General features: G+C 40.5%; 1 protein-coding gene across 1 annotated transcript; it reads right to left on the reverse strand.

Annotated features, from left to right (window-relative positions):
* Positions 1-1,072: 1,072 nt before the first annotated feature.
* On the reverse strand, positions 1,073-25,948 carry PWP1 (PWP1 homolog, endonuclein). The gene is made up of 15 exons (XM_019446696.2): positions 25,743-25,948; positions 23,206-23,264; positions 22,653-22,837; positions 20,979-21,064; positions 20,782-20,878; positions 15,113-15,223; positions 14,132-14,262; positions 13,451-13,512; positions 8,137-8,233; positions 7,425-7,486; positions 5,838-5,949; positions 4,194-4,284; positions 3,982-4,103; positions 2,876-2,981; positions 1,073-2,085 (listed from the first exon to the last, which is right to left on the reverse strand). The coding sequence occupies exons 1-15, from the start codon at positions 25,812-25,814 to the stop codon at positions 1,976-1,978; spliced, it is 1,503 nt and encodes a 500-aa protein (XP_019302241.1). The 5' UTR covers positions 25,815-25,948; the 3' UTR covers positions 1,073-1,975.
* Positions 25,949-26,268: the final 320 nt, after the last annotated feature.

The raw sequence follows: 26,268 nt of genomic DNA on the forward strand, positions 1-26,268 counted from the left end.
TTCTGATCTTAGAGGAAAATCTTTGAGCTTTTCACTGAACATATCACACTTGTGATATATGGCCTTTATTAGTTGAGGTATATTCCTGCTAACCCACTTTGTTGAATTTTTATAATGGCTATTCAATTTTGTCAGATATGATTTCTACATCTATTAAGATGATCCTGTTTTTATCCTTCATAATGAGATGTATGATTAATTTGTAGGTATTGCACCACCCTTGCATTCCTGGAGTAAATCCCACTTGATTATGATGTCTGATCCGTCTAATGTTGAATTTTGTTAGTGTTTTGAGGACTTTTGCACCTATGTTCATGAGGATATTGGCCTATAATTTTCTTGTGATGTCCTTTTCTAGTCTAGTACCAGGGTAATGCTGGTTTTATCAAATGAGTTTGAAGTATTCCCTCCTCTTCAGTTTTCTGGAAGAGTTTGAGAAGATTAAGTATGCTTATTCAAATGTTTGGTGGAATTCACGCGTGGTGCTGTCTGGTCCTTGATTTTTGTTTACTGGGAGGTTTTTGATGACTGAGTTGATCTAACTAGTAATTTGGTCCCTTTAGATTTTGTTTCTTAATGATACAGACTTGGTAGGTAGTATATTTTGAGGAATTTTCCATTTCCTCTAGGTTGTCTGATTTGTTGTACTATATTCACAGAAGTTGCTTATGACCCTTTGCATTTTGGTGGCATATCAGTTAACTTCCTTCTCGTGTCTGAGTTTGCATCCTTTTTCCTTACCTTAGTCCAGCTAAAGGTTTGTCAATCTTTTCAAAAAACAAGCTCTTGGTTTCATTGATCTTTTCCTGTTTTTGTTTCACATGTTTCCTCCCTGATCTTTATTCCCTTCCTTTCTACTAACTTTGGGCTTCGTTTTTTTTGTTTTTGTTTTTTTTTTTTTTTGTAGTTCCTGGAGTTGTAAAATTAGGTTGAGAGCTTGTTTTTTTTGATATAGGCATTTACTGCTGTGAACTTCTCTTAGAGCTGCTCTTGCTGTATCCCTGAAGTTTGGGTATATTGTATTTCCATTTGTCCCAAGGTATGTTTTAATTTCTTCTTTGATCTATTGGCTGTTCAGTAGCCTGTTATCTAATTTCCACATATTTGAAAATTTTCCAGTTTGCTTCATGTAATTTCCTAGTTTCATACTATTGTGTCAGAAAAGATACTTGGTATTTCAATTTTCTGCAATTTATTCTCTGCCCTAGTGTGGAAATTATTTTTTATTAAAGCTTTTTGTGGTACATGTGATATGTGTGCCTGGGAAGAATGTTTGTTACTTCTGGAGGGAATGTTCTGTACATGTCTGTTAAGGCCAAAGTCCCCTACTATTGTTGTATTACTATTTCTCCCTTTAGGTCTGTTGATATTTGCTTCATATATTTAGGTTGTGATATTTACGGATGTTCTAGCCTCTTGTTGGACTGATACCATCATAATGTTGTGCCCCCTGTCTTTGATAACAATGAATACCATGCTTGGGGGGGGGGGGAGGCAGGCCACTTTTAATTTAGTGATTAAACTTTACGAGTAGCATAGAGAACACTCCTAAAATCACGAACATTAACTAGAGAACAACATCAACTGGAGAACAATCAACTCAGGAAGAACAATTCCTGGGTGTTCATGGCTAGTGTGAAATCTTGGCCAAATCACTGTTCTTCTAAAATTCCATAAATGACTATTTTACAAACGTAGGTTACCTATGACAGATGGCATATTTAAGGAATTATTTTTTAAAGATTTTGTTTTTATTACCCTCTTTAAGAAATGCAGTGGGAGCCCTAAACACCACATTTAAAAGGCAAGCACAAAGATCAACCCTGTTTGTGCTGCCCCCATAGCTGCAGGAGAATGTCTGGCAGTAGGAGATGAAATTTGTTTCAGTCACTACATGGCTGTAGCCATACATGGATGTTTTTAGGCTAGCTTTTTAAAAAACGGAGTTAAAGTAATAAAAAGTTTATGATCCTCATTAAGACTCCATTGGTGTGTCTGAGCTCCTGCTCCCAAAAGGGCCACTAATAGATGAACTTCTTGTATTGCCGAGAACAAGCCTCTCTCGTCTTCCAAATGCTTCATTTACTAAAACACAAATAGTTAAGAAATTACCAGATCAGAAAATTAAGAACCTATAATATAAAACAGAGATGTAGAGATTAACAGTATGATTCTCTGCCCTAGTGTGGAAATTAGTTTATGAAAATATATTTGATGCTTTATAAATGGGAAATGAAATTACCAAGAAGTCCAAGGTAACATTCTGAATGATGTTAATCGTGTTTTAGATTGGTCTACCATTTATTCTGTGTTTTGTCTTGTCCTGGATTATGTAATCCACCTTGATAAAGTGTTTCTTCTTTCATCTTTCTCTGTATCATAACCAGCAGAGAACTTTTTATGGATTTAGGACCTTTTCTCTACATGGAAGATTCAGGAATCAGTGGAGCTATGTCTTCTATGTTTATAGGACAAACCAGATTAACTCCAAATAATAAATAAGCGGCCAGGTTCCCCTGAAGGGAGGTGAGTGGTCTCTTGAGGAAGGCAGGACTTTGTACGAAGTAGTTGAGAAAAGGCAGATGATTCACACTGGGAAGAGGAGGGCTATTCTTTGAGACCATGTTACATTTCCTTCCAGCTTTTCTAGAAATTCAAATTTTGTCATAAAATATTTTTAAAGCAGTTTACATTTAAATTATGAAGACAGATTTATTTGTGAATATGAACATCTCCAAATTAAATGTGATCTTGTCTATTTCCCAAGCAGACTATATTACAGGATGAACACTGGATCTACCGAATATACTCAAGCCACACACTCTGTGTTAGCCCACAGAGAACTCGTTCAGATAAAGGAAATTAAGATTCTTACCTGATGAGACTGTGCTTATATCCCAGACCCGAAGTCCTTCCTTCTGACCTCCAAAAGCATAAATAAATGGCAAATCGGGGCAACAGGAAGAACAGAAGAGAACTCCCTGGGAGGAAGAAAACAGAAGGTTAATGATTCCAGTCTTCCCAAAAAACACCAACGTAAAGCCCTGTTCCTATCTATATGAACCTATCTGAATGGTAACAGAGAACCAATTCACCAGTATCTCTTTTAAGCCTATGAAGTAGTTCAGAATCAAGGTGGAAGGAATATTACAAAATGAAGCCAGACAAGTTCGGCATGATACGGCTATTCTGTGAGGATATGTGCACTCTGACCACTCAGGTCTCTAATCTGCTCAGTATTCCCAGAAACTTTATTTTCCCTTTTAAGCAACGATGTTACTATGGGTCACCATTGAATCATTTTTTAAACTTCTAATTTTTTTACCTTTATTACTAGGTAATGCATATACATTATGGAAAATATAAACACGAAAAAGTATAAAAATCACTAAGATAATCACCATCATGTTTTGGGACAAGGTCTCGTAACGACTTAAGCATTCAAATATAAGCATGGGATAGTACCATGTAATTGTGTCTGTAACCTACCTTCTCACATACGTTTGTAAACATCTACATATGCAATTATATAACTCAGTGCCTGGCATTTAAATATTTGCTAAATGAATTCTGGTTATTTCTGAATTTTTCCTACTACATGCTAATCAATTTCAGTGTAGTCAAAACTAGTTATGCAAAGAGGCAGTGCTTAAATAAGCTGACCCTAATAGCTGCAATGCCCTAACGGTCCAAGCTTTCCTGGGATGGTCCTCAATTTAGAGCTAAAAAAAAGAAAACCGTGGCCATTCCACGTGAGTCCCAGACAAGCCTCTTTCCACTCTTCTTACCAAGCAACTGTTAATCATGTCAGGTGGGAAAGCCAGATAGGGGAAATCAAAGATTAAGTCATAAACCTGGCACCAAATTGAACTAAGCTCAAAATTAACTTCCCAACAAATCCACATTCTTTAATGCAGTGATTCCTAGGGAAAGATGACAATACAGGTCAAAAGCAGAAAAAATGCCCAGAGAGAGTCTTACCATTTTCATGTCTCTAGAGTGAACCAGACTTGGCCTGTCTCCTAATATGTCCCAGATTTTCACATATTTGTCTGCTGATGCTGTCACAAGACAGCCCTTGATTTGACTACTTAGATCAAGACCTGAAGGAAGATAAAAGATCAGTTCAGACTCTGACATAAAGATTTACTTTATCATTAAGTTAAAAGAAATGAAACACTATTCTTGCTCACCGGAGATTTCATCATTGTGTGCATTGAGTGTAAAAACTGGCTTATCTGAACGTGCATCCAAATTATACACAAAGCCGTCATCTGTGCTGGCCTGGAAAGAGAAGATGGGCAAGATCATGCTACATGGCAATAAAACTTAGTTATAATGAAACCCAGCTATTACCTGAGGAGCTTATTACAAAATTTACTTGTGGACAAGCTGAATTTGTTCCTCCGTGAACTAATCCACCTCTTAGACAACTCTGCAGTTGGGTATGAGGACAAAGTGCTGGTCATGGCATGGACTACAGTTAGAGATGTGGAAGCAGAGGTGAGATCCAAGAGAACAGAGGCCTGGGGGTGTGGGGGGGGTGGGCACAGTCATTTAAGGTACATGTTGAGGAGGAACTCACAGAAGAATCAGAGGGAGAAGGGCATAACAAAGGTCAGAGAAGCCAAGGAAATTGTGTTTCTGAGGAAAAGTGATGAATGGTATCAACATTTTGGTGGAAAGGTTTAATCTGCTAAGGACTGGAAGGCAGCAGGGGGTTGTTACACTTCCAAGAAAGGGACAGGAAAGAAGGAACCAAGAGATAGACCTAGTCAGGATGGGAGAGACTTGAGCCTATATATGGGCTGAGGGCAAAAGAGCCATCAGAGGAAAAGGAGAAAAAAAGGACAAGTGACTCAGTCTTGAAGCCAGGGCTGCGGAAGGGGAGAAAAACAGAAGAGGACAGAAGTCTCATCCTTGGGAGGCGTGGGAAGGTGGTTACACCATTTTATTGTAATCCCTTCCCATCTTCCTAAATATTTGTGATTTTAGTACCAATGACAACTTGTCAGCAAATAACCTCAGGAAATGTGTGCTGGAGTGTCGAGAGCCAATGTACAATACGGCATTCAAATACAACCGGGACCTCACTCCCGATCACAGTTAAGTGGAGTCTGGCTTGAGGTAACAGCTGGGAGCGACACTGCACCTCTGAGCACCTTTGAGATTAAATGTTCTCAGAATCACTGTTTCGGGAACCTTATTAAAACTGTCCACATATTTAAGAAAGCGGTTGTTCTCTCATTTATAAAGCACTAGATATGTACTTTACGAAAGTTAGGAACTATATGGATGTGCCACACTTTCTTTAATCTTCTGGATGAAAGCTGGGATGTTATTTCTCCATGGATTAAAATGTCAGTGGAATGTTACTATTTTTATCTTTAGATCTAAATACTTCACAAGATTAATACAGAAAAACAGGGCAGGCACAGTGGGCAGAGCACGCCAACTCTTGATCTCAGGGTTATGAGGTCAAGCCTCATGTTGGACATGGAGCCTACTCAAGAAAACAAAACAACAGAAAAAGCTTTTCAGAAATTCTCTCTACAGTGGAATTAAAATGAGTCGTTACTAGGGCACCTAGCCTACGTGGCTCAGTCAGTTGAGCGTCTGACTCTTGGTTTCCACTTAGGTCACAATCTCAAGGTTCTTGAGTTCAAGCCCTGCATTGCATTAGGCTCTGTGCTGGCAGTGTGGAGCCTGCTTGGGATTCTCCCTCCCTCCCTCTCTTTCTGCCCCTCCCCCCATAGTCTCTCTCTCTCTAAATAATAAACTTAAAAAAATAAGTCATTAGCAACCTGGATAAGCAAAACAGTAGTATGTAGTCTTACCAAAAAATGACAAGGTGAAAAGTGATTCCAAGTCACTCTCTCAATCTGCCCACTGAAACGCCACATCCGATGGCTTTCATCTGGACTTCGGCAGTCATACAAAGCCACTGACCTGAACACAGACAAGCAAAGTCAGGGTTTTAAGAGTTCATTTCCTCTATATGTTGTATGTTTATTTATAATGAAATGGTAATAAAACAACCCTGCAAACTCGAGATCCAATTATTTACAGACAGTTTTAAGGTTCTAAAAGCAGAAAAGAGGAATTGATTTTCACGAACTGGCAGACTCTGGTTCTATCACTTGAAGGCACTGGTGGCTCTGGATATCACAGTAGCCTTAATTGTCTCCAGGCTGAACCCTCCACTTACAAGATGAATCCTATCTGCAAAAGACAGGACAACTTCTTAATTTCCCCTTTCCCAGCAGTGCTCAGAGCCAGATAACCCATGTTTGAGCTACATTTACTCTCTACAAGTAGGTTTCTGTGCTGGGGGAAGCTAATGGATACACCTTTGTGATTCTGAATGAATCCCAACCAAAAAATATAAACCTATCACTCTTCAAAAAAATAAGAACCCCGGGGCTCCTGGGTGGCTTAGTCAGTTAAGCATCTGACTTTGACTCAGGTCATGATCTCTTGGTTTGTGGGTATGAGCCCCACGTCGGGCTTCACGGTGATAGTGTGGAACCTGCTTGGGATTATCTCTCTGCCTCTCTCTCTGCTCCTTCCCCAAGTACACTTGCTTGGGCTCGCTCTCTCTCTCAAAATAGATTAAAAAAAAAAAGAAGAAGAAGAAAGAAGAAGAAAGAAGAAAGAAGAAAGAAGAAAGAAGAAGAAGAAGAAATAATAATCAAAGATTGCTAATTGGTTTCTGCTTCTATTAGCTATCTCTACCTTCAGACCCAATCCATAAAAAGATGCAGACACATGACTAGAAACCCTCCGTGATGGACTGTAATGGGTCTAACTCTTCAGCTGTCCCTAAATCCATGCCCTCAGTCAATAATGTTGGAATCCTTCCATAAAGGCAGAGTTCATTTCCTGCTCCATGTGATCTCGTTCGGCCAAGAAAGCAAGACAGAAGTATACTAGTTCTGAGCCTAGATCTCAAGAGGCCTTGGTATCCCTGCTTAAGCTTCTGACCGCAGCCTGAGAACATGTGTGGGCTAGCCCACTGGTCCCACGAGGATGTGAAACACAAGGAGAGATGAATCTTCATGGCCCTACCAAAACAAGCCAAGATTAGCAGACCTCCGATTGAATCTAGCCTAGATTAGCTCAATGTTGCAGTGGTATAGGAAATACATGTTTATTAAGTCACTGAATTTTGGGATAGCTTGTTTCGCAGCAATGGCTAACTCATACACCCTCTAAAAATCAAAGTAGCTGCTAGTTAGGAACTACATTATTATGACAAAAACACATTCCCATGCAGACTGAAAGAACCAAAGTTCAAAGGGAAAAAACTAAGTATTACCAAAAGTTTAAACACTCAGTAATATATTCTGAGCATCAAGTGATACTTTTTAAATCATATCAAGAGGATAAAAACAGTAGGGAAAACTCCTACAGTATTTTCTTACTTATCATAGGATCCAGAAATCAGAGTCTGTGCTTCAAATGGATGAAACTGCAGAGTCTGGACCTAAAAGAAGGAAACATAAAAACAGATCTATGTTTGTTTGGTTTTGGTAAAACTGCTTAATACTCAACAGAATCAATTTGGCAATGTTTCCATAAATTTTTCCTTTGAAACGTAGTACTATTTAAAGAAACAAACGTACTACATAGTCAAAAGGACAAAACACATTTTCAAATAAAAGCAGTCACTTAAAAGACATAATGCAGCATTTCTCAAGTTGTGTTTCACAGAATGCAGATGTCCCTCAAATGCTAAATAGGTGCAGAACAAAACAGGGAGTGGCCAAGCTTACCTGGACAACTCTACACACTCCGGAAGCCCCACAATGCACATTAGATCCCCAAGTTCTGCAGTAACACATCTGTTACATTCTTTAACCTCATCTGGTGACTGACACCCCTGTCTCTTTTTAGGGTCTTGGTAAACATGCTATCATGTACTAGTGTTTCCAGTCACTTCATCTTTTTGTCTTCATGTCTGCATCTCTAAGGTGGGTAATTATATCATACGGGGCTCTGTGAGGATCCACTAAGACAGTATGTTAAAGCATTTTGTAATTCACAAAAAGCCATACATAAATGTTTGGGATTATTTGTAGCCAACATGTGTCCCAGATTTTTTTAGAATCCATTTTATCCACTCAATCACCATACCTTGTCTGTGTGTACGGCAAGGCTAGCTGCTGGTTTCCCCAAGGACATATCCCACAGAATTACAGTGTTGTCAGCTGATGCACTTGCCAACACGTTTCTGAGAAAGGGAGGAGAAAAATCAGGTAATCTTTTTTTAAAGTCAAGAGCACTAAATGTAAGAATTCCATTTTCAATAACGACAAAAGGAATGAAACACATAAGAATACATTTTAAAAAAGAATTCAAAATTTAAATACAAAACTAAAGATTATTGAAAGAAAGAGTATCTAGATGAATGGAAAGATATCCCATGTTCATGGATTAGAAGACAATGTTGTTAAGACAGAAATTCTGCCATCTACACACTGATCTAGGTTCAATTAATCCCTTTCAAAATCCCTGCAAACTTTTTTTTTTTTTTTTTGGCAGAAATGAACAAGCTGGTTTTTCAATTCATATGAAAATGCAAGGGACTCAGAATAGCCAAAATGATCTTGGAAAAGAAGAGCAAAATTGATAAGCTCACAGTTTGGATTTCAAAATGGGAGTGAAAAGCCACAATAATCCTAACAATGTGCTACTGGCTTAAGGACAGACACACAGGTGAACAGAATAGAATGAAGAATAAACCCTCAAATTTATGGTCATTTGTTTCTGACAAGAAGGTTCATATTATTCACTGGTCAGTGGGGAAAAGAACAGTATTTTCAACAAATAGTTCAGGGACAACTGGATATCCCCACACAAAAGAATGAAGTTAGACCCCTATCTCACACTGTACTCAGAAGAGATCATGGACCTACCAATGTAAGAGCTAAAACTATAGAACTCTCAGAAGAAAAGAGGTATAAATCTTTGCACCCTGGGTTAGGCAATGGTTTCTCAGATATAACACAAAAAGCCTAAGCCACAAGAGGTATAAATAAAACATCATCAACATGAAAAACTTTTGTATTGCAAATGATACCATCAAGAAATTGAAAAGACAATCCACAGAATGGGAGAAAATATTTGTAAATCATATATCTGATAATAAAGGACTTGATTCTAGAATATATAAAGAACTCTCAACTAAACAGAAGACAAATAACACAATTAGAATATGGGCAAAGAATATAAACAGACATTTCTCGAAAGATCTATATAGCCGGTGAGCATGTGAAAAGTTGGTCACTAGGGAAATGAAAACATGGGATACCATCATACTCACAGGATGACTATAATGAGAAAGACAAACAAGAAGTGCCAGCAAAACAGAAAAATTAGCTACCTTGCTGGTGGGAATGTAAACGGTACACACATTACCCTATGTCCTAGCAATTAGGTATATATCCTAGAAAATGAAAACACAGGTCTGTGCAAAAGTCTGTTCATGAATGTTTACAGTAGCATTATTCATAATAGGCAAAGGGCAAATACAAACCAATGTCTATTAACTGGTGAATGGATACACAAAATATGGTATATCCACACAAGAGAATATTATTCAGCAATAAAAAGGAATGATGTACTGATAAATGCTACAATAGGATGGACCTTGAAAAGATTATACAAAGTAACAGAATCCAGACCCAGAAGGCCACATATGGTATGATTCCATTTCTAGGAATGTCCAGAACAGTCAAATCCATAGAGACAGAAAGAAGATCAGTGGTTGCCACGGGCTGGAAGGACAAGAGAATGAGGAATGACTGTTAATGGTTTGGATTGCTTTTTGGATAAAAATGTTAGGGAATTAGACAGTGGTGATCATTGTACAACTTTGGGAATATACTCCAAATCACTGAATTGCACACTTTAAAGAGTGAATTTTAGGACATGTAAATTTATACCTCAACTTTTTTACAAAAAAAAAGCATTAAATGCTATTAATAGGAAAAACCAATTTGCCTATCTCTTAGGGATCAAGCACTAATAATGTAGTTCTATAAGTGAACACAGGCTTGGAGCCCAGGAAACCTGAGACGGATTTTTGGTGCTGCCATTTATTAGCTATAAGACTTAGCTAAAGACTTAAAAGTCAGTCACACCCCCTTGCCTACCAATGAGAATGCTACAATCAATTTAAAGTTATTACTATTCAAGCACATGGCTGAATGACCAGAATACAGTAGGCCCCTGATGTTAGTTGCCTGCCTTTTCTCCTTGTAAAAATATAGATATTCCTGAAATTGAAAGCTCATTCTTCAATATCTAGTTTGACATGGCTTGATACAGAATCAAGTCATTAGTGATAGTAGTATTTGTTCAGAAAACTAGTATGCTGTTAAAATGTCAATGGGTTCATTTTTGGATATTATTTCCTCAAGAAGTATTTCCATTATATAAACTGCTTTCAGTTTTATTACTCCCATTTCAGTGACACGGGTAGGGTTTAAGATGATCATGTGTATTCAGATCATGTTAGCTTTTTCCCCTACTCAATGAATTTCAAACCTTCTAACATTAAGTCCCATAAACAAGCCATTAATGTTTTAAGTCCTCGGCATGTCACAGACTAAATGTTAAATTCCCAATATTTTATTTATATTCAATGATTGCCAACAGCAGAAAGTTAAGAATTTTATGGTACATTTGTTTCTCATCCTAGTCCTTTCTCAAACATCTGAGATTCCTTCCACATTAAAATTCTTCTTGTATGAGGCTTAAAAATAAATACCCCCCCACAAAACTCCCAATTGCTACCCATTCCCAAGAAGAGCACTCTTCAATAAGAGTACGAGCAGAGAACATGCATTTGGTCACTGGGAGCATTTTAGGAGAAACCAAGGTCCCCAACGAAGACAACATCAGCATGTTGTTCTTCACCATGATCCCAAACCCTCTGCACCAGAAGATGGAAAGTATTTAAAAGCATTCTGCACCTTTTTGGTAAAGAAAGGGCAAAGGAAGACCCAGGCCTAAAATAAGATGGAGAAAGCACAAGAGTTTCGGGATGAAGACACAGGAGGCACTGCAGTGAGGGAGACGTGAGCGCAGACGGGGCGGGACAGGAGCAGGGGGGCTGGCAGTATGTGAGCGGGAAGAGGGAGCCACCGTGGCTGGGGACAGGGACTGTGGAATCGGCTTGATGATGAGGGGCTGTTCCATCAGAACTTCCAGTTACCCAAAGTAACACCTGCTATATAATAAAAATTTAGTTTATGTAATTACTGCGACAGCTCAGATCTGTAAATGAGCAGGTTCCTCAAAGCACGGTACACTCATATTTGATCTCTTATTTATCTGCCCATTCATCAGGAACAGGCCCAATTTAGACAAAGCTTGGAGAAGCTTTCAGAAACAAAATAAAGCACAACACATTTTTGGTCCCTTGCTCCAGATCTGACTCAATCTTGAGAGGATGAGAGCCTAGGAACTGGTACCTTAAAGGGTCACCCAGAAGATTCTGACTGGCAGGTTAAATTTGGGAGATACTAACCTACATAACTTTCTTGGGTCCATTTCACCAAAAGGTTCTAACTCTGAAGAGGTCTGAACACAAACGAGATGCAGATGTCCCTTGGTAAGCTAGCACGCTGGGATCCTCCCCAGAATGCTCACAATTCCAAAGTATCCTGTGTAACAGAAATGCTAAGAAAATGTGCCTCGGACAACCCAGTTTGTTTTTACCCCTCAACCTAATGCTTACCTTCTTTGCCTTAGTAGCCCCTCAAGCCGACTATGCTATTAGGAAAATGGTCTTTTGGGGTAACTGTTAACGATGAATATAAAGGCTATGCAGATGAAACATGCAAAAGAAGTAAGTGGAATTCTTACCTTAAACCGTATGTAACAATTAACTCAAAATGGGTCAGACACCTAAACCCAAGAGCTAAGACTGTAAAACTTTTTTTTAAATTTTTAACATTTTTATTTATTTTTGAGAGAGAGAGAGAAAAATGAATGAGTGGGGGAGGGGCAGAAAGAGAGGGAGACACATAATCCGAAGCAGGCTCCAGGCTCTGAGCTGTCAGCAAAGGGCCCAACCCAGGGCTCGAACTCGTGAACCGTGAGATCATGACCTGAGCCGAAGTCAGACGCTTAATGGACTGAGCCACACAGGCGCCCTAGACTGTAAAACTTTTAAGGGAAAAGCTTCATGACAAGGATTTGGCAAAGACTTCTTGGATAGAACACTAAATGCACAGGCAACAAAAGTAAAAATAAATGGACTACGTCAAAATTAAAAACTTCTGTGCATCAAAGAACACTATCAAAGGAGTTAAAGGCAATCCACCAGATGGGGGGAAATATTTGCAAATTGTAAATCTGATGAGGGATTCTATCCAGAATAAAGAATTACAACTCAATAAAAAAAAACCTAACAACTCAATTCAAAAATGGGGCAAAGGACTTGAGTCAGCATCTCTCCAAAGATATACAAGTGGCCAATAAGCACTTGAAGAGTGGTCCTCAAAAAGGTAAACAGAATTGCCACATGATCCAGCAATTTCACTTTTGGGTATATACTCAAAAGAATTGAAATCTGGGACTGAAAACACATATTGGTACACCCATGTTATTTACACCAATGTGCAAAATAGCAGCATTATTCACAACAGCCAGGAGGTAGAAGCAACCCAAGTGTCCATGGACAGATTTATGGACAAACAGAATGTGGGCTATATGTACAATGGAGTATCATTCAGCCTTAAAGAGGAGGGAAAGCTGGCCACATGCTACAACATGGATGACCTCACACTAAGTGAAAGAAGCCAGTCACAAAAGGGCAGGTACCGGGATTCCACCCGTATGAGGTAATCGGAGGAGTCAATTCAGAGACACACAGTAGAGTGGTGGGTCGTAGGGCTTGGGGGTGGCCAGAATGGAGAGCTGGTTTCAAGGGCACATAGCTTCTGTTTCGGAAGACGAAAAAAGTTCTGGAGTTGGATGGCGATGATGGCTGCATAACAATAAACCATACACTTAAAACATAGTTAAAAATGGTAAATATTATGTATATTTTACCACAATTACATAAATTTTAACAAATGTGGGTGAGATTTTGTGAAAACTAAATGAAGTGAGGGCAACGTCTCCCAGGAGGAGATACAGTTTGGCACCGTGGATGCCGCAACACACACAATTTTTCCAGTGGTGTTGGAGAGGGCACCTGCTCGCCACGTATGTAACGAGCCCGAACGCCCACCAAGCGTAGAGCTGGCAGGTGGTGTGGGGGCTGCAAGGATACAGACAACAGAGCTCTTGCCTTCAAGTGGACATACTGCAGGAAAGGGAAAGAAGACATGGACACAGAGACCCCCAATGCACAACACAGAGACAGGTGTAGGCATGAGGTGAGAGGACAGTGGTTACAGTCTCTAACAATCCTCCAAATGTTATTGCTTTTTACCTGATCAGCTTATTCCAAGAAAGGTCCAGGACAGCATCGGTATGCCCCTCTGCTGAGGAACTCTGTAATAATTGTTTAGTTACTTTTTGTATTAAAGTGCCCCTGTAATTGATGGGTTAATTTGAAAGATTCTTTCAATCTTAAGGTTATTGTTCCATCTTAAGCAAACTTGCTTGAAGACCTAGATAAAGAAATACCTTGTCTTCCTATTAGAGACCCATGATAAATACTCCTTACAGAAGAGAAACTGTAGTCGTTCTTAATCTAGGTGGTACAGTTCTATAAATATCACCCCCCACCCCCAAAGTCAAGTTTTCAAAGCTACAGGAATTAATACCATGGGTATTTGGAATTCAACATACTAAAGGCTAAATAGAAATTTTTCAAAAGTTTAAAACCAGCATATTAGCACAAATAGTTACCACCTATCAAAAAGGATCATAACCAAAGAGTAAGTAAACTGTTTTGTGTAAGGATGTATAATGTACCAATGGAAGTTTTGTGGAATCAGAGATCAGTTTTTCCTTGGATGGGCTTTTTGAAACCAGAAACTACAGTAACTTCATAACTATCTGTCCTGTTCCACCGAAGTGTCTAACTGAAAAAGTGTATGCTCTCTTTGTCCCCCCAACCAGTAAATTTATCTCTGTCATTGGAGTTTTAAGTAATTAACTTGTTTACCTTCTTTCCTTTCTTTTTCTTCTTTTTTGACAGTTTACTTCCAAGTGTGAAGACTGGCTCTAAAGAGTCCACTATATCAAGGTCCCACACTTCAATAACAGGAGTCATATTTCCCACAGCAATGTAATTTCCTACAGGAGGAAACGAGGTGTTTGATTTAAATAATTAAAAATACTGTACTGCAGACTGAGTAACGGCTCAGAGTGGTTTCTCTCAGACTTCCATATGCATGTGTTACCACCTGAATATTTTTAAAATCCATATTCTGTTTCAGAAATTCTTGAGCGGGGGGCCCTAGGTCTGCATTTCTGACCAGTTCCCAGGTGATGTCAATACTGTGCTGCTGGTCCTTAGACAATAATTTGAATAACGAGGGCTCAGTCTCTTGGCCCAGGGTCCTCACTTAAGTCAGGAGAACAAAAACCCTCTGCCACCTACACCCGTGTTGTGAGGAGGAAGATCTAATCAGATCACGAATGTGAATAAGCTTGGCCAACAAGATGTAAGGTAGGAGTATTACCAGATTTCACCTTTCTTAGGGAGAAGGGGGTGCAACTAGCAATGTGCAGCTGTGGCCAAAAACACCAACATGAGAACCTAATTCTCTCTTCATTTTGGTTTTACTTGATGCTTTCTGAAAACAGTCACGCCATTAAACTCCTGGACACTTCATGCTATTTTATGCTGGGTTTTTGTTTTTTTTTTTTTAAACTTCACCCAGTTCTACAGAGGCTAATGCTGTCAGGCCCTGTTCTTCTGCCCTCAGTGGAGCAGCCACCTCTTTTTTATCTGACGTCCAGACACATGCAGACTCAAAACAACTAAGTGATTATGTTTTAAGAACTATGTAACTTCATAAAGTAACATTAACTTCATAAAAAATCATCAACTGTGAAAACATTCACACAGGACACATGACTTACGCTATGGAATCACATACAGGACCAGGAAACACTGAGCCATCTGAGTTGTTCTAGTTACCTGTAGAATCATCTGGGCTAGGATCAAAATTCAGCCATTCCACGCTTAGAGGGTATGCAGACAGCAGTATATCATGATGCACATAAAAAGAATCTTCTTCCTGATTATAAACTGAAAATATTGGGATGAGACTTTATCGCATGAGAATAAGAAATCACATCCCACTGAACAGACTCTCCCTATTAAACCTACCGGAGCCATGGGCTTAAAGTGAGACACATTTGATGGCATTAAAAGGAGTCTCCAAAGATGTTACTGCTCAGCAAAACTTGTGCAAATCTCATATATTCCTGTCATCTGGTGCGCTCCAAGGAGCCAGGAGCAAGGACAGAGAATGGACATCTGCCTGAGCGCTCTGCATGCGCACTGTTCACACAGTCCTACCTTCCGGTCTGCCCACTACAGAAAACACTCATAAGGGCTCCGTAGGGAGTACTTCATTACGATCTTTTAGAGGTCTATCTGCTTATAAGAAGAAACAGAAAATAATACTGGAGAGAAAGAACTCGTACTTAGAAATCTCAAAGCTTGTCGAAAATTACTTACTTTTATTTTTTTAAATTGCTTCTTTAATATTTAGAGACCAACAATGTAAATAAAGCTCTTGAGACTACTATTGGAATCAGACAACTAAAAGAATCAGCTCCTTATCATTCTCAGTTATACTGTTAAGGAGCACAAAATAACCATTAAAATCAGTGACTAAAAAGTCTTTCAAAAATTATATAATGAAACACTGATAAAATAGAACCCAATCAGAAATTCCTCCAAATATGCTTTTATTAGAAAGAAGCATTATTAAGAGAGGCCAAGGATTTTTTAAAAAGATTCCTCAGACCACTTTCTAGGTATGTCTCCAGAGGCAAAGGAAACAAAAACAAAAATAAACTACTGGGACTACATCAAAATAAAAATTTTCTGCACAGCAAAGGAAATAATCAACAAAACTAAAAAGCAGGGGGACCTGGGTGGCTCAGTTGGTTGAGCGTCCAACTCTTGATTCTGGCTCAGGTCATAATCCCAGGATTGTGGGATTGAGCCCCATGTTGGACTCCACAGTAAGAGTGGAGGCTGCTTAAGATTCTCTCTCTCTTACCCTCTCCCCGCTCTTGCCCTCTCTAAAAAAAAAACAAAAAAAACAAACTACAAAGCAACCTACAGAATGAGAGAAGGTATTTGCAAATGACATATCTGATAAAGGGTTAGTATCCAAAATATATAAAGAACTTATAAAACTCAACACCAAAAAGCAAATAATCCAAATTAAAAATGGGCAGAAGAGATGAACAGATGTTTTTCCAAAGACATCCAGATGACCAACAGACCCATGGAACGATGCTCAACATCACTGATCATCAGGGAAATGCAAATCAAAACTACAATGAGGTATCACCTCACACCTGTAAGAATGGCTAAACAATGACGTAAGAAACAACAGGTACTGGTGAGGATGTGGAGAAAGGAGAACCTCTTGCACTGTTGGTGGGAATGCAAACTGGTGCAGCCACTCTGGAAAACAGTGTGGAGGTTCCTCAAAAAGTTAAAAATAGTTACCCTACTATGATCCAGCAATCGCACTACCAGGTATTTACCCAAAGAAAACAAAAATACTAACACAAAGTGATACATACATGCACCCTGGTGTTCTGTACAGATGTTGTGTGACTTATGCATTTCCACCTGGAGCCGCACATACACAATCATGGGGGCTTAGTTGGCTTACACTCTGTATCTGGCCTCAGGATCAAAACTGGCCCTTCTGTTCCTGACACTAAGAGGGATTAACGTGCCTCACATTCTTCCCTGAGCCAGACCAGCCTGTCCCCCTGGAATGGATCAGGGAGGGAAGAGGAATATGCAGACACCTGGGCTCCTAAGATTGTCGATACCATAAGAGAAACAGGAAAAAACAGCTTACTTGGGACTGCACTTAGGCAAACTTAATGACTGAACATAAATCACACCCGAGTGGTGTGTGTGTGTGTGTGTGTGCGTGTGTGTGTGTGTGCGTGTATATATATATATATATATTGCCCCTAGGGAGCAGCTAGTTGGAAATCTCACCTGGGGGACACTCTGCCCAGGAACCTCAATTGGGACTCCAACCAGGCTGTTCGCCGCTGGGCTTCCCCAGCCGGAAGGTTGGCTATTATAAGTACCCGACTTGATGTATTAAGCCTTCTCTGTTCTCTATACCTCTCCCTCTTGTTTACTTATACTTCCTTTTCCTTATAATTAATAAAGTCTTCCTCCACGAAACTCAAAGTGCAGCTATGGTGAATTCTTATTATTTATAACACCTCTTGTTTATAGCAGCATTATCTACAATAGCCAAATTATGTAAACGGCTCAAGTGTCCACTGACTGACGAATGGATAAAAAAGATATGGTATAGGGGCACCTGAGTGGCTCAGTCGGTTGAGAGTCTGACTCTTGATTTCAACTCATGATCTCACATTTTGTGAGACTGAGTCCCCGCAGAGGGCTCTGTGTTGATAGCACGGAGCCTGCTTGGGATTCTCTCTCTCCCTCTCTCTGCCCCTCCCTCGCTCAAAATAAACTTAAAAAACCCAAAAGGTGTAGAGTGTGACACACAATAGAACATTACCCCACCATAAAAAAGAATGAAATCCTGCCATTTGCAGTGACATGGATGGAGCTAGACAGCATCATGCTAAATGAAATATGTCAGATGGAGAAAGACAAATACTGTATGACTTCACTCATACGTGGAATTTAAGAAACAAAACAAATGAGCAACAGAGAAAAAAGAGAGACAAACCAAGACTCTTAACCACAGAGAACAAAGTGATGGTTAGCAGAGGGGGGGGGGGTGGGGAGAAAGGGTAAAATAGGTGACAGGGATTAAAGAGTTCACTTGTGGTGATGAGCACCAGGTAATATATGGAAGCGTTGAATCACTATATTGTATACCTGAAACTAATATTATACTGTATATTAACTGGAATTTAAATTAAAAAAGAAAAAAGTCCTCAAACTTCTGCATCTGGGATAGATCCTGGGATCAGCAGATTCCATGTCATGTGGCTTCCATATGACTTCACATTGAGACATATGTTCAAAATGATAAGCTTGTGATCCTGCAAGAATCTCAACTGTGGTCAATGTACTCAGCTTACATTTTAGATAAAAAGGATAAGGATGTTTCAAAACAATCTTCTTTTAACCATGTCAAATCAACATTCAGATCAGCTTTAGAGTGCAATTTTGAATTCTTTTTTTTTTTAATGTTTATTTTTGAGAGAAAGAGAGCACATGTGCATGAGCAGGGGAGGTGCAGAGAGAGAAGGGGACAGAGAGGATCTGAAGCAGGCTCTGCACTGATGGCAGAGAGCCCACTGTGGGGCTCCAACTCACGAACCACGAGATCATGACCTGAGCCAAAGCTGGACACTTAACTGACTGAGCCACTCAGGAGCCCCTTGAACTCATTCTTGATTAGAGATATGCTGAATAATTTGGAGATCCAACCAAATCCAAAAAATATATATATCCTTATTGACCTAGCTTAGAAGGAAGAGGGAACGCAACTGCTTTATGTAACTTAACTCCTGATACTAAATTCAAAGGAATGACTCCAGTAAGCTCTCACAGAATGTATAAAAATCGATGGCAAATGCAAACAGTTTCAATTTTCTGAAATTAGAATTGGTCTTAAAAAAAGAGAGAGATGGCGAGATATAGCTGCACAGAGCCAACATTAAAAAAAAAAAAACGGTCTTTTAAAAATTTCACCAACATGGTTTTCATTTGAAATAAAGATCAGGGGCGCCTGGGTGGCTCGTCGGTTAAGCGTCCGACTTCGGCTCAGGTCATGATCTCACAGTCTGTGGGTTCGAGCCCCGCATCGGGCTCTGTGCTGACAGCTCAGAGCCTGGAGCCTGCTTCCGATTCTGTGTCTCCCTCTCTCTCTGGCCCTCCCCTGCTCATGTTCTGTCTCTGTCACAAAAATAAATAAAAACATTAAAAAAAAAATTAAAAAAAAAAAAAAAAAAGAAAAAAAGAAATAAAGATCAAAGATCATTAGAAGAATAACTTCACACTGAGGTATCTGCTATTTAAAGCCTTTTCATTTTATAAATAGATCCACAATGGGCTATGGGATTAAAATGGCTTAATCTACAGGCTTCCTGCAGGCAGCCTTAAAGAGTTCCAGAAATCCAAGCTACGAAATTGAGTAAGTGACAAAGTAACCTAGAAGATGTCAAAAAACATTAAACATAAAGATCTTAATTTTTAAAAAATATATATATTTTAAAATGTTTACTTTTGAGAGACAGAGAGAGTGAGGGAGAGCATGTGCGTTCAAGTGGGGGAGGGTCAAAGAGAGAGGAGAGAGAATCCCAAGCAGGCTCTGCGCATTCAGTACAGAACCCAATGTGGGGCTTGGACTCACAAACCGTGAGACCATGGCCCGAGCCGAAACCAAGTCAGACACATAACTGACTGAGCCACTCAGGCACCCCTAATTTTTTTTTTAAGTTAGTTAGTGTGTGTGTGTTAATTTATTTACTTAGAGAGAGAGAGAGAGATGGAAGGGCAGAGAGAGAGAGAGAGAGAGAGAGAGAGAGAGAGAGAGAGAGAATTCCAAGCCAGCTCTGTACTGTCAGTGCAGACCCTGAGGTGGGCCTTGAACTCAGGAACCGTGAGATCACGACCTGAGCTGAAACCAAGAGTTGGATGCTTAACCAACTGAGCCACCCAAGTGCCCTAAAGATTTTAATTTTTGAGCTATGCAGCTATGTTTCCTATAATAAAAGGCCTTCGCCTAATATCTGTAGAGCTTCGAATTTTAAAGACAGATGAATAGAAGACTGTTGGAGAAGGACAGACATGTCTGAGGATGTGTGCACGGGAAAAGGGGCAAGAAAAACAAAAGGGAAAATCTAGAGGCAGAATATTGTAGACATCTTGAAGGTCTATTTTTTAAAAAACAGTTATTTAATGTTTGTTGAATAAATATCAACATTAAATACATCTGATACAAAAATCCAAATGAAAATGAAAAATTCAAGTCAGTGCCTACTTCAGATTCAAAGCGTTCACCTCTGGCAGTGGTACAAACATTCCTTGAACTGGGAAAGGTGACCAGAGGAATGGAGACCTTAGCATTGAATTATTGTGAAGAAATAAAATGTTTTGCAAAAAGGGAAATATTTGAATTGACTGTGGAAAGCAGGATAAAAACCTGTCTTTTAAAGGTAATCTTTACCACATAGAGAGAAAATACCCAAAAAAGAGAATGCAGTAAAAAACCAGGGCAACAAGTTACCGTAGGGTAATGAGACTATAATTGTTTCCTGCATTTTCATTCTGTTTTACTTCTAGGTTTTCTCCAGTGGGGGGTGGGGGGAGGATGGGAGGAGGGGAGTGAAAAACTGGCAAAAATGTTCCGATAAAAGATTTAAAAACCCCATTAGCACCTTCCAGGAGACCTATTTCCATAAATAAAGCCAGATACCAAAGTGACAGACCAGACCACACACGCCCAGGCACAATGACCAGAATTTCTGTAGACTATATGCAATTAACCACGTAACTGAAACGAAATCTAGCAGGACCTGGCACCTAAAAACTCATAATAGCAACTACTATAGTGATTATTTTAATCTTAGAGGGCCTTTCTGCAAGCGATGTCCCCCACTTACCATGCACCTCTAAATTGCACTGGTCTTGCTCAGCTCTGCCACAGACTATGAGATTGTCACTGGGCTTGATCAAGAAATCTTCACGTTCATATTGTTCCTAAGTGGGAAGAAAAAGTCATTAACTAGAAGCATATATTTGGTAAGGTTCCCAAAGACTTACTAAGAAGCATAATTAGAAAAGCCATGTAAGTATTTACCGTATCCTTCAGAGTAACATAAGGATCTTGATCATTACTTCCATAGACTGTAAGACCCAAAAGAGACTCACCAAGAGTTTCAGTATCTGTAAAAATTCATAAATTGAAACCAGTAAGTCATTTTGACGAAAGCATTTTCCTACAGTATCCAATATTTAGACTAAACTCCAACTGTCTATTTCATAACTAACTGGATTATCCTTAGTCAGGAAAGGAAATACTGAGTAATCAACAGGAATTTAAAAGCCATTTATATGTGATCTTGGACTGCGTATCTGATAGTCTTGGTATTCACAATGTTCCAATAAAAGAATTAAACTGTGAAGCTCTCTCTTAGAAAATATTACAACTCTGCTCAGATTCTCTAACTTGCTCCTTGTAGTCATTATTAAAAAGTGCTACAGAGAGGTGGCCTTGAAAATGTGGAGATAAAATTACCCTAAAACACTAGAATTGATACAAATAAGGGTGGCCTGGTCAAATCAAATTTAAAAAATGGTGAGTTTCACAAAGTTAAATGGGCTTCTTTATTGCAAGATTTCTGAGAACTGCTGATATGCTAATTTGCCATATGACTCTGAAAGAACCACTACTGTGCCTTTTCCACTAAACGTACTTCCAACTGGCATTCTCTTATGGCATTATCTGCAAGGGTGACACAGAGTACACCCCAAATAATGGAAAACTCAGGAGAAGAAAGATACTCTAATTGCTGAGGGGAGCTACTTTAAGGAAGAGGACGATTCAGTCTTGAACATTTGACCGGCAACAGACATAGGAATTTCAACTGGATGAGAAAGAGCCAACAGTCCACATAGTGTGGGGATGATGAGGAAGCAGCTTCTGAATGCCATTTCTGCAGGTTGGGTTAGCTCTTCCTTTCTTTGTATTCCCATGGCACTCTGTCCTAGCAGGATGGGAGCAAGGTTAGGGGCCCACAACCCCGAGTCCGAAGGAAAACACTATTCTCTGCATCTAATGAAGTACACGGAGAGAATAAAGGCTTTAGAGCAAGAGAATGTTCAACCCTCAGCTCCACTGTTCAGCAGCTGTGTCACACTGGTAATGTTACTTCATCTGTGTAAGCCTCAGTTTTCTCTGTAAAATGGGGGTAATAACTCCTCTCTCATTAACACAAAGAGAAACGAGTTACAGATTAAAAAATTTTTTTTCTCATTCAGGTATAGTGGAAACACAGTATTACATTAGGTTCAGGTGTACAACACAGGGATTTCCCATCTCTTATACATCATGCCATGCTCACAAGTGTAGCTACTGACGGTCAGCATACAATGCTATTATAGTACCTGCGACTATATTCCCTATGCTGTAACTTTCATCCCCCTCCTCATGACTTATTCATTCCATAACTGGAAGCCTGTATCTCCCACTCCCCTTCACCCATTTTGCCCATCCCCCAACCCAAGTTACAGGTTATATTCACTACTTACAATAAAATATATGATACTGTGTTTTTTTTAGATTTTAAATTAGTGGGTTAGCTTATTTTCTAAACTAGTTTAGGAAACACATGATCTTCCTGAGCCTTGAGCCAGATTATTTAACTGGCATAAAGGACAACGAAATCTCACAGTAAAGGTCTGCAACACTAGAAGCATGATCTAATACACGAAGCTTGTGATTAAAAACCAGAAGAAGTGAGTGAATTCTAACCTGGGTCACCTTCCTCATCGTATTTATCTAGGTCATACTCAGCCAGTTCATCGTCATCCAATGTCCTGTCGTCCTCTGGGTCACCATCTTCCAGGGGTTCTCTTGGTCGTGCCTGGGTACGCGCACTCTGCATGCCATCTTCCGAAGGATCGCCTGTCTCCTCTTCATCACTGCCACCTTCTTCTCTATGCCAAGGGAACAAAAAGATAAAGAAATCACCCAAATGGTACCATTCAATAACAAGACCACCTGTCATCACTGTTTAAGACTTCCACTTCACCTAGACTTTAAAGTCTACCTAAAGTAGATTATCAACAATTTTTTTATTTTTTGATTTTTTGAGAGACATAGAGACACAGAGCACAAGTTGAGGAGGGGCAGAGAGAGAAGGAGACATAGAATCCGAAGCAGGCTCCAGGCTCCGAGCTGTCAGCACAGAGCCCAACGCGGGGCTTGAACTCACAAACTGTGAGATCATGACCTGAGCCGAAGTCGGACGCTTAACCGACTGAGCCACCCAGGCGCCACAGATTATCAACAATCTTAAACTTACTGTAATTTTTCCTTTGCTTCAGCAATGAGACGTTTTACTTCTTCTTTACTAAGCTCTACCTGTAAGAGAGCAAACATTTCATTGAGACATGGCTAAGGAAATCATTCTAAATCTCTGAATTACAAAGAAGTTTGCAAACTAATGTAAAATATAACTTCAAAAGACATCAAGAACTAAACTTCAATCTAGACTCTCTAAATTCACTGTAAATGGGAGTTTTCACATGTCTTTATGTAATTAAATCCTTTCCTACCTCAAACTGTTAAAAAAAATTATGCTCAGTCTACCTCTTCCCAGACTTTCCAAAAAAGACTGACTTGTATAAACTGACTTCTATGATAGCCCATCTCATTTCTTTTAATTATTCTGTTTTCTTCTTGGTTACTTCTCATTTTCCCTGTGAGTATTCCTAAACAAACCATCCTTGCCTTGCTCCTCTGCTCGTTTTCTGGTTCTCACTGCCAACGATTCACTCATCATGCTGTTAATTTCTTGTGAAGCTCATTCATTCTGAAGACTAAAACTACCACTTACAAACTGATTACCCAAACTCCCCCTTCTCTAGCCCCACACTCCAGTTCCATCTTTCTAGCTGCCTTTAAGACCCTCTCCACTTGGGAGATCCTGTACAAAATTGGAATCATTCTCTTCAAAACTGCAGTCTTTCACCTAATCAATGCTTCAGTACCTTTTAAAACACCCCATCAGTGCTAAACTGTAAGCTCCCTGAAGACAGAAACCCACTTGTCATTGTGTGTTTATACATATAGTTCAATGCTCAGCTTATGGTAGGGATCCTTGTATGAATCAGTCACTCACTCAGTTTGCACTAAACCACCTCTAGTAATATGGAAATCCTCGAGGGGTGACATTCCATTGTTCCAGAAACTAAGGGTTTTTAACTAAAAGATAATTCTTTTTCTTTTTTTTTTTTTTTAACGATTATTTATTTTTGAGAGACAGAGTGTTAGTGGGGGAGGGGCAGAGAGAGGAGACGCAGAATCCGAAGCAGGCTCCAGGCTCTGAGCTGTCAGCACAGAGCCTGACGAGGGGCTCAAAAACTCATGGATGCGAAATCATGACCTGAGCTGAAGTCGGACTCTTAATGGACTGAGACACCCAGGCACCGCCCCCCTTTTTTAAGATACTTATTTTTCTAATTATTCTCATTGATCTGGGTTTCTCTGGGATTTTGTAGCATAAACTCACCTCTTCTTCCTATAAACTCTTCAAGCAGTTCCCAAACATGTTGGCAATTAGAATCACATGGGGGAAATCTTTTAACACTCCAAACCAATTACATCACGTATTTGGGAGTGGGGCACAGGCATCGGTATTTTTTAAGTAAGCTCTATGCCCAATAGGGGGTGGGGGCGCTTGAACTCATGACCCTGAGATCAAGAGTCGCATGCTCCACCAATTGAGCCAGCCAGACATTCTAGGCATCAGTATTTTTTGAAGCGCCCCCAAGTGGTTCCAGTATGTTGACATGTTTGGAACTCATATAGCCTTTAAAAGCCTATATATCCCTTTTTACTAACAACTATTACCTCCTTCAATAACTTCTAATGAGATCATTTTCTGGCCCCGTTATAAATATGCACTGGAGCCAAGCACTGGTGAATAAAACAAGCAAGTCTGTGCCTTAGTGGAATTTACACCTCCCGGGGACTATTCCAATCCCTCATTCCTGTTAATTGGACGTCTCAGCCACTTACATTCCTATCACTTCTCATCTCTGGTCATCACGGGCCCAATTACATTCAATCCAACGCCCCGCCCCTTCCTTTACTCCCACTGACATACATGCACTTGTCAACTCCATAAAGGACGGGAATCTTTCTGTTTTGTTTATGTCTATCTCCAGACCCTGAACAATGCCCAAAACGCAGAAAGCACTTGTCAGTATCAGTTGAACAATTTAAGTCATACCTCCACTACAGACTCATTCTGTAACTTCTGTAGGTCTTTCCTTCATAATGTGTCACGTTTACCTCTCATCCCCCACTGCCGCAACAACATCTCACTTGGATCGCTACAGGAAATTCCTCATTCAACTCCAGGCCTCACGGCATCATGGTCTCCACACCAGTTTTCCTACCCTACACCTCTCATCCCGCTCACTCCTCCGAACGCAGGAGTGGAAAGTGGTTTTACACACGTGCTCCCTCTTCCCGTTATGCCTGAAAACGCACTGGGGTGTGCGCGAAGCCAGGGTGCTGTCAAGAAGGCTTTGGGGAGATTTCCCACTCTGAGGAATACCCCGCCCTCCTCCCACCGAAGAGGTCCACGTGCCGGCCAATTCGGGGGTGGGGCTGGACTCGGGGGAGGGGACCGTGAGGGGGCGCGGCCCCCAACTCCCAGGCCCGGGGAGCCTCAGGCCTCCTCACGACAATCAGGCCAAAGCCGGCCTCACCCCGTCCAGTCACAGCAGCCAGGCCAAGGCCGCGTGTAGAGGGTCCCGGTTCTCCAGGCGGGGCTGACCGAGGATGCTGCGAAGAGGCCGCTCCCCCTACCTTCCAGCGACCAGGCCTCACCTTGTCCGGAGTCTCTTTGGCCACGCCGCAGCGGACCCAGGCCACGCACGTCACCTGGCGGCTGCGGTTCATGGTCTTCAGCTCAAGGGCGCCTCACGCTACAGACTCGCCCCCAGCAGCACTGGGACACCCGCCGACTCCCAGCCGGCACGCTCAGCGCACAAGCCCCGGTGCGCTGCCTGCGCACGGCGCACGCGCGGGCTCTGGTTTCCGCGAGTCCGCGCCCACTTCTGACGTCATTCCAGGGCGCCGAATGGGAAAGGGGCGGGGAAAGGGGTGGAAGCGGAAGCAGCCGGGAGGGGACTCCACGTGGGTGGGTCGCGCTGTGTGACCGGAATGGGCTTTTTAGGACTGTTCCGCGTGGGACGGTTTCTGCAGGCTTCATGGAGGCAATAAATAAAACTGGAACTGTAGGGGTCAGAGGCGGATTTTCATAGGTCTTTATTTTGCCTGAAGTTCCATAGTATTAAAGCTGACAAATGGTAGAAGTTTGTGGTTTTCTTCTTTTAAAACTTTCTCCAAAACG

Source organism: Panthera pardus, unplaced genomic scaffold (genome assembly GCF_024362965.1).
Source record: "Panthera pardus isolate Hobbes unplaced genomic scaffold, ASM2436296v1 HiC_scaffold_6, whole genome shotgun sequence".
NCBI classification, from domain to species: Eukaryota; Metazoa; Chordata; class Mammalia; order Carnivora; family Felidae; genus Panthera; species Panthera pardus.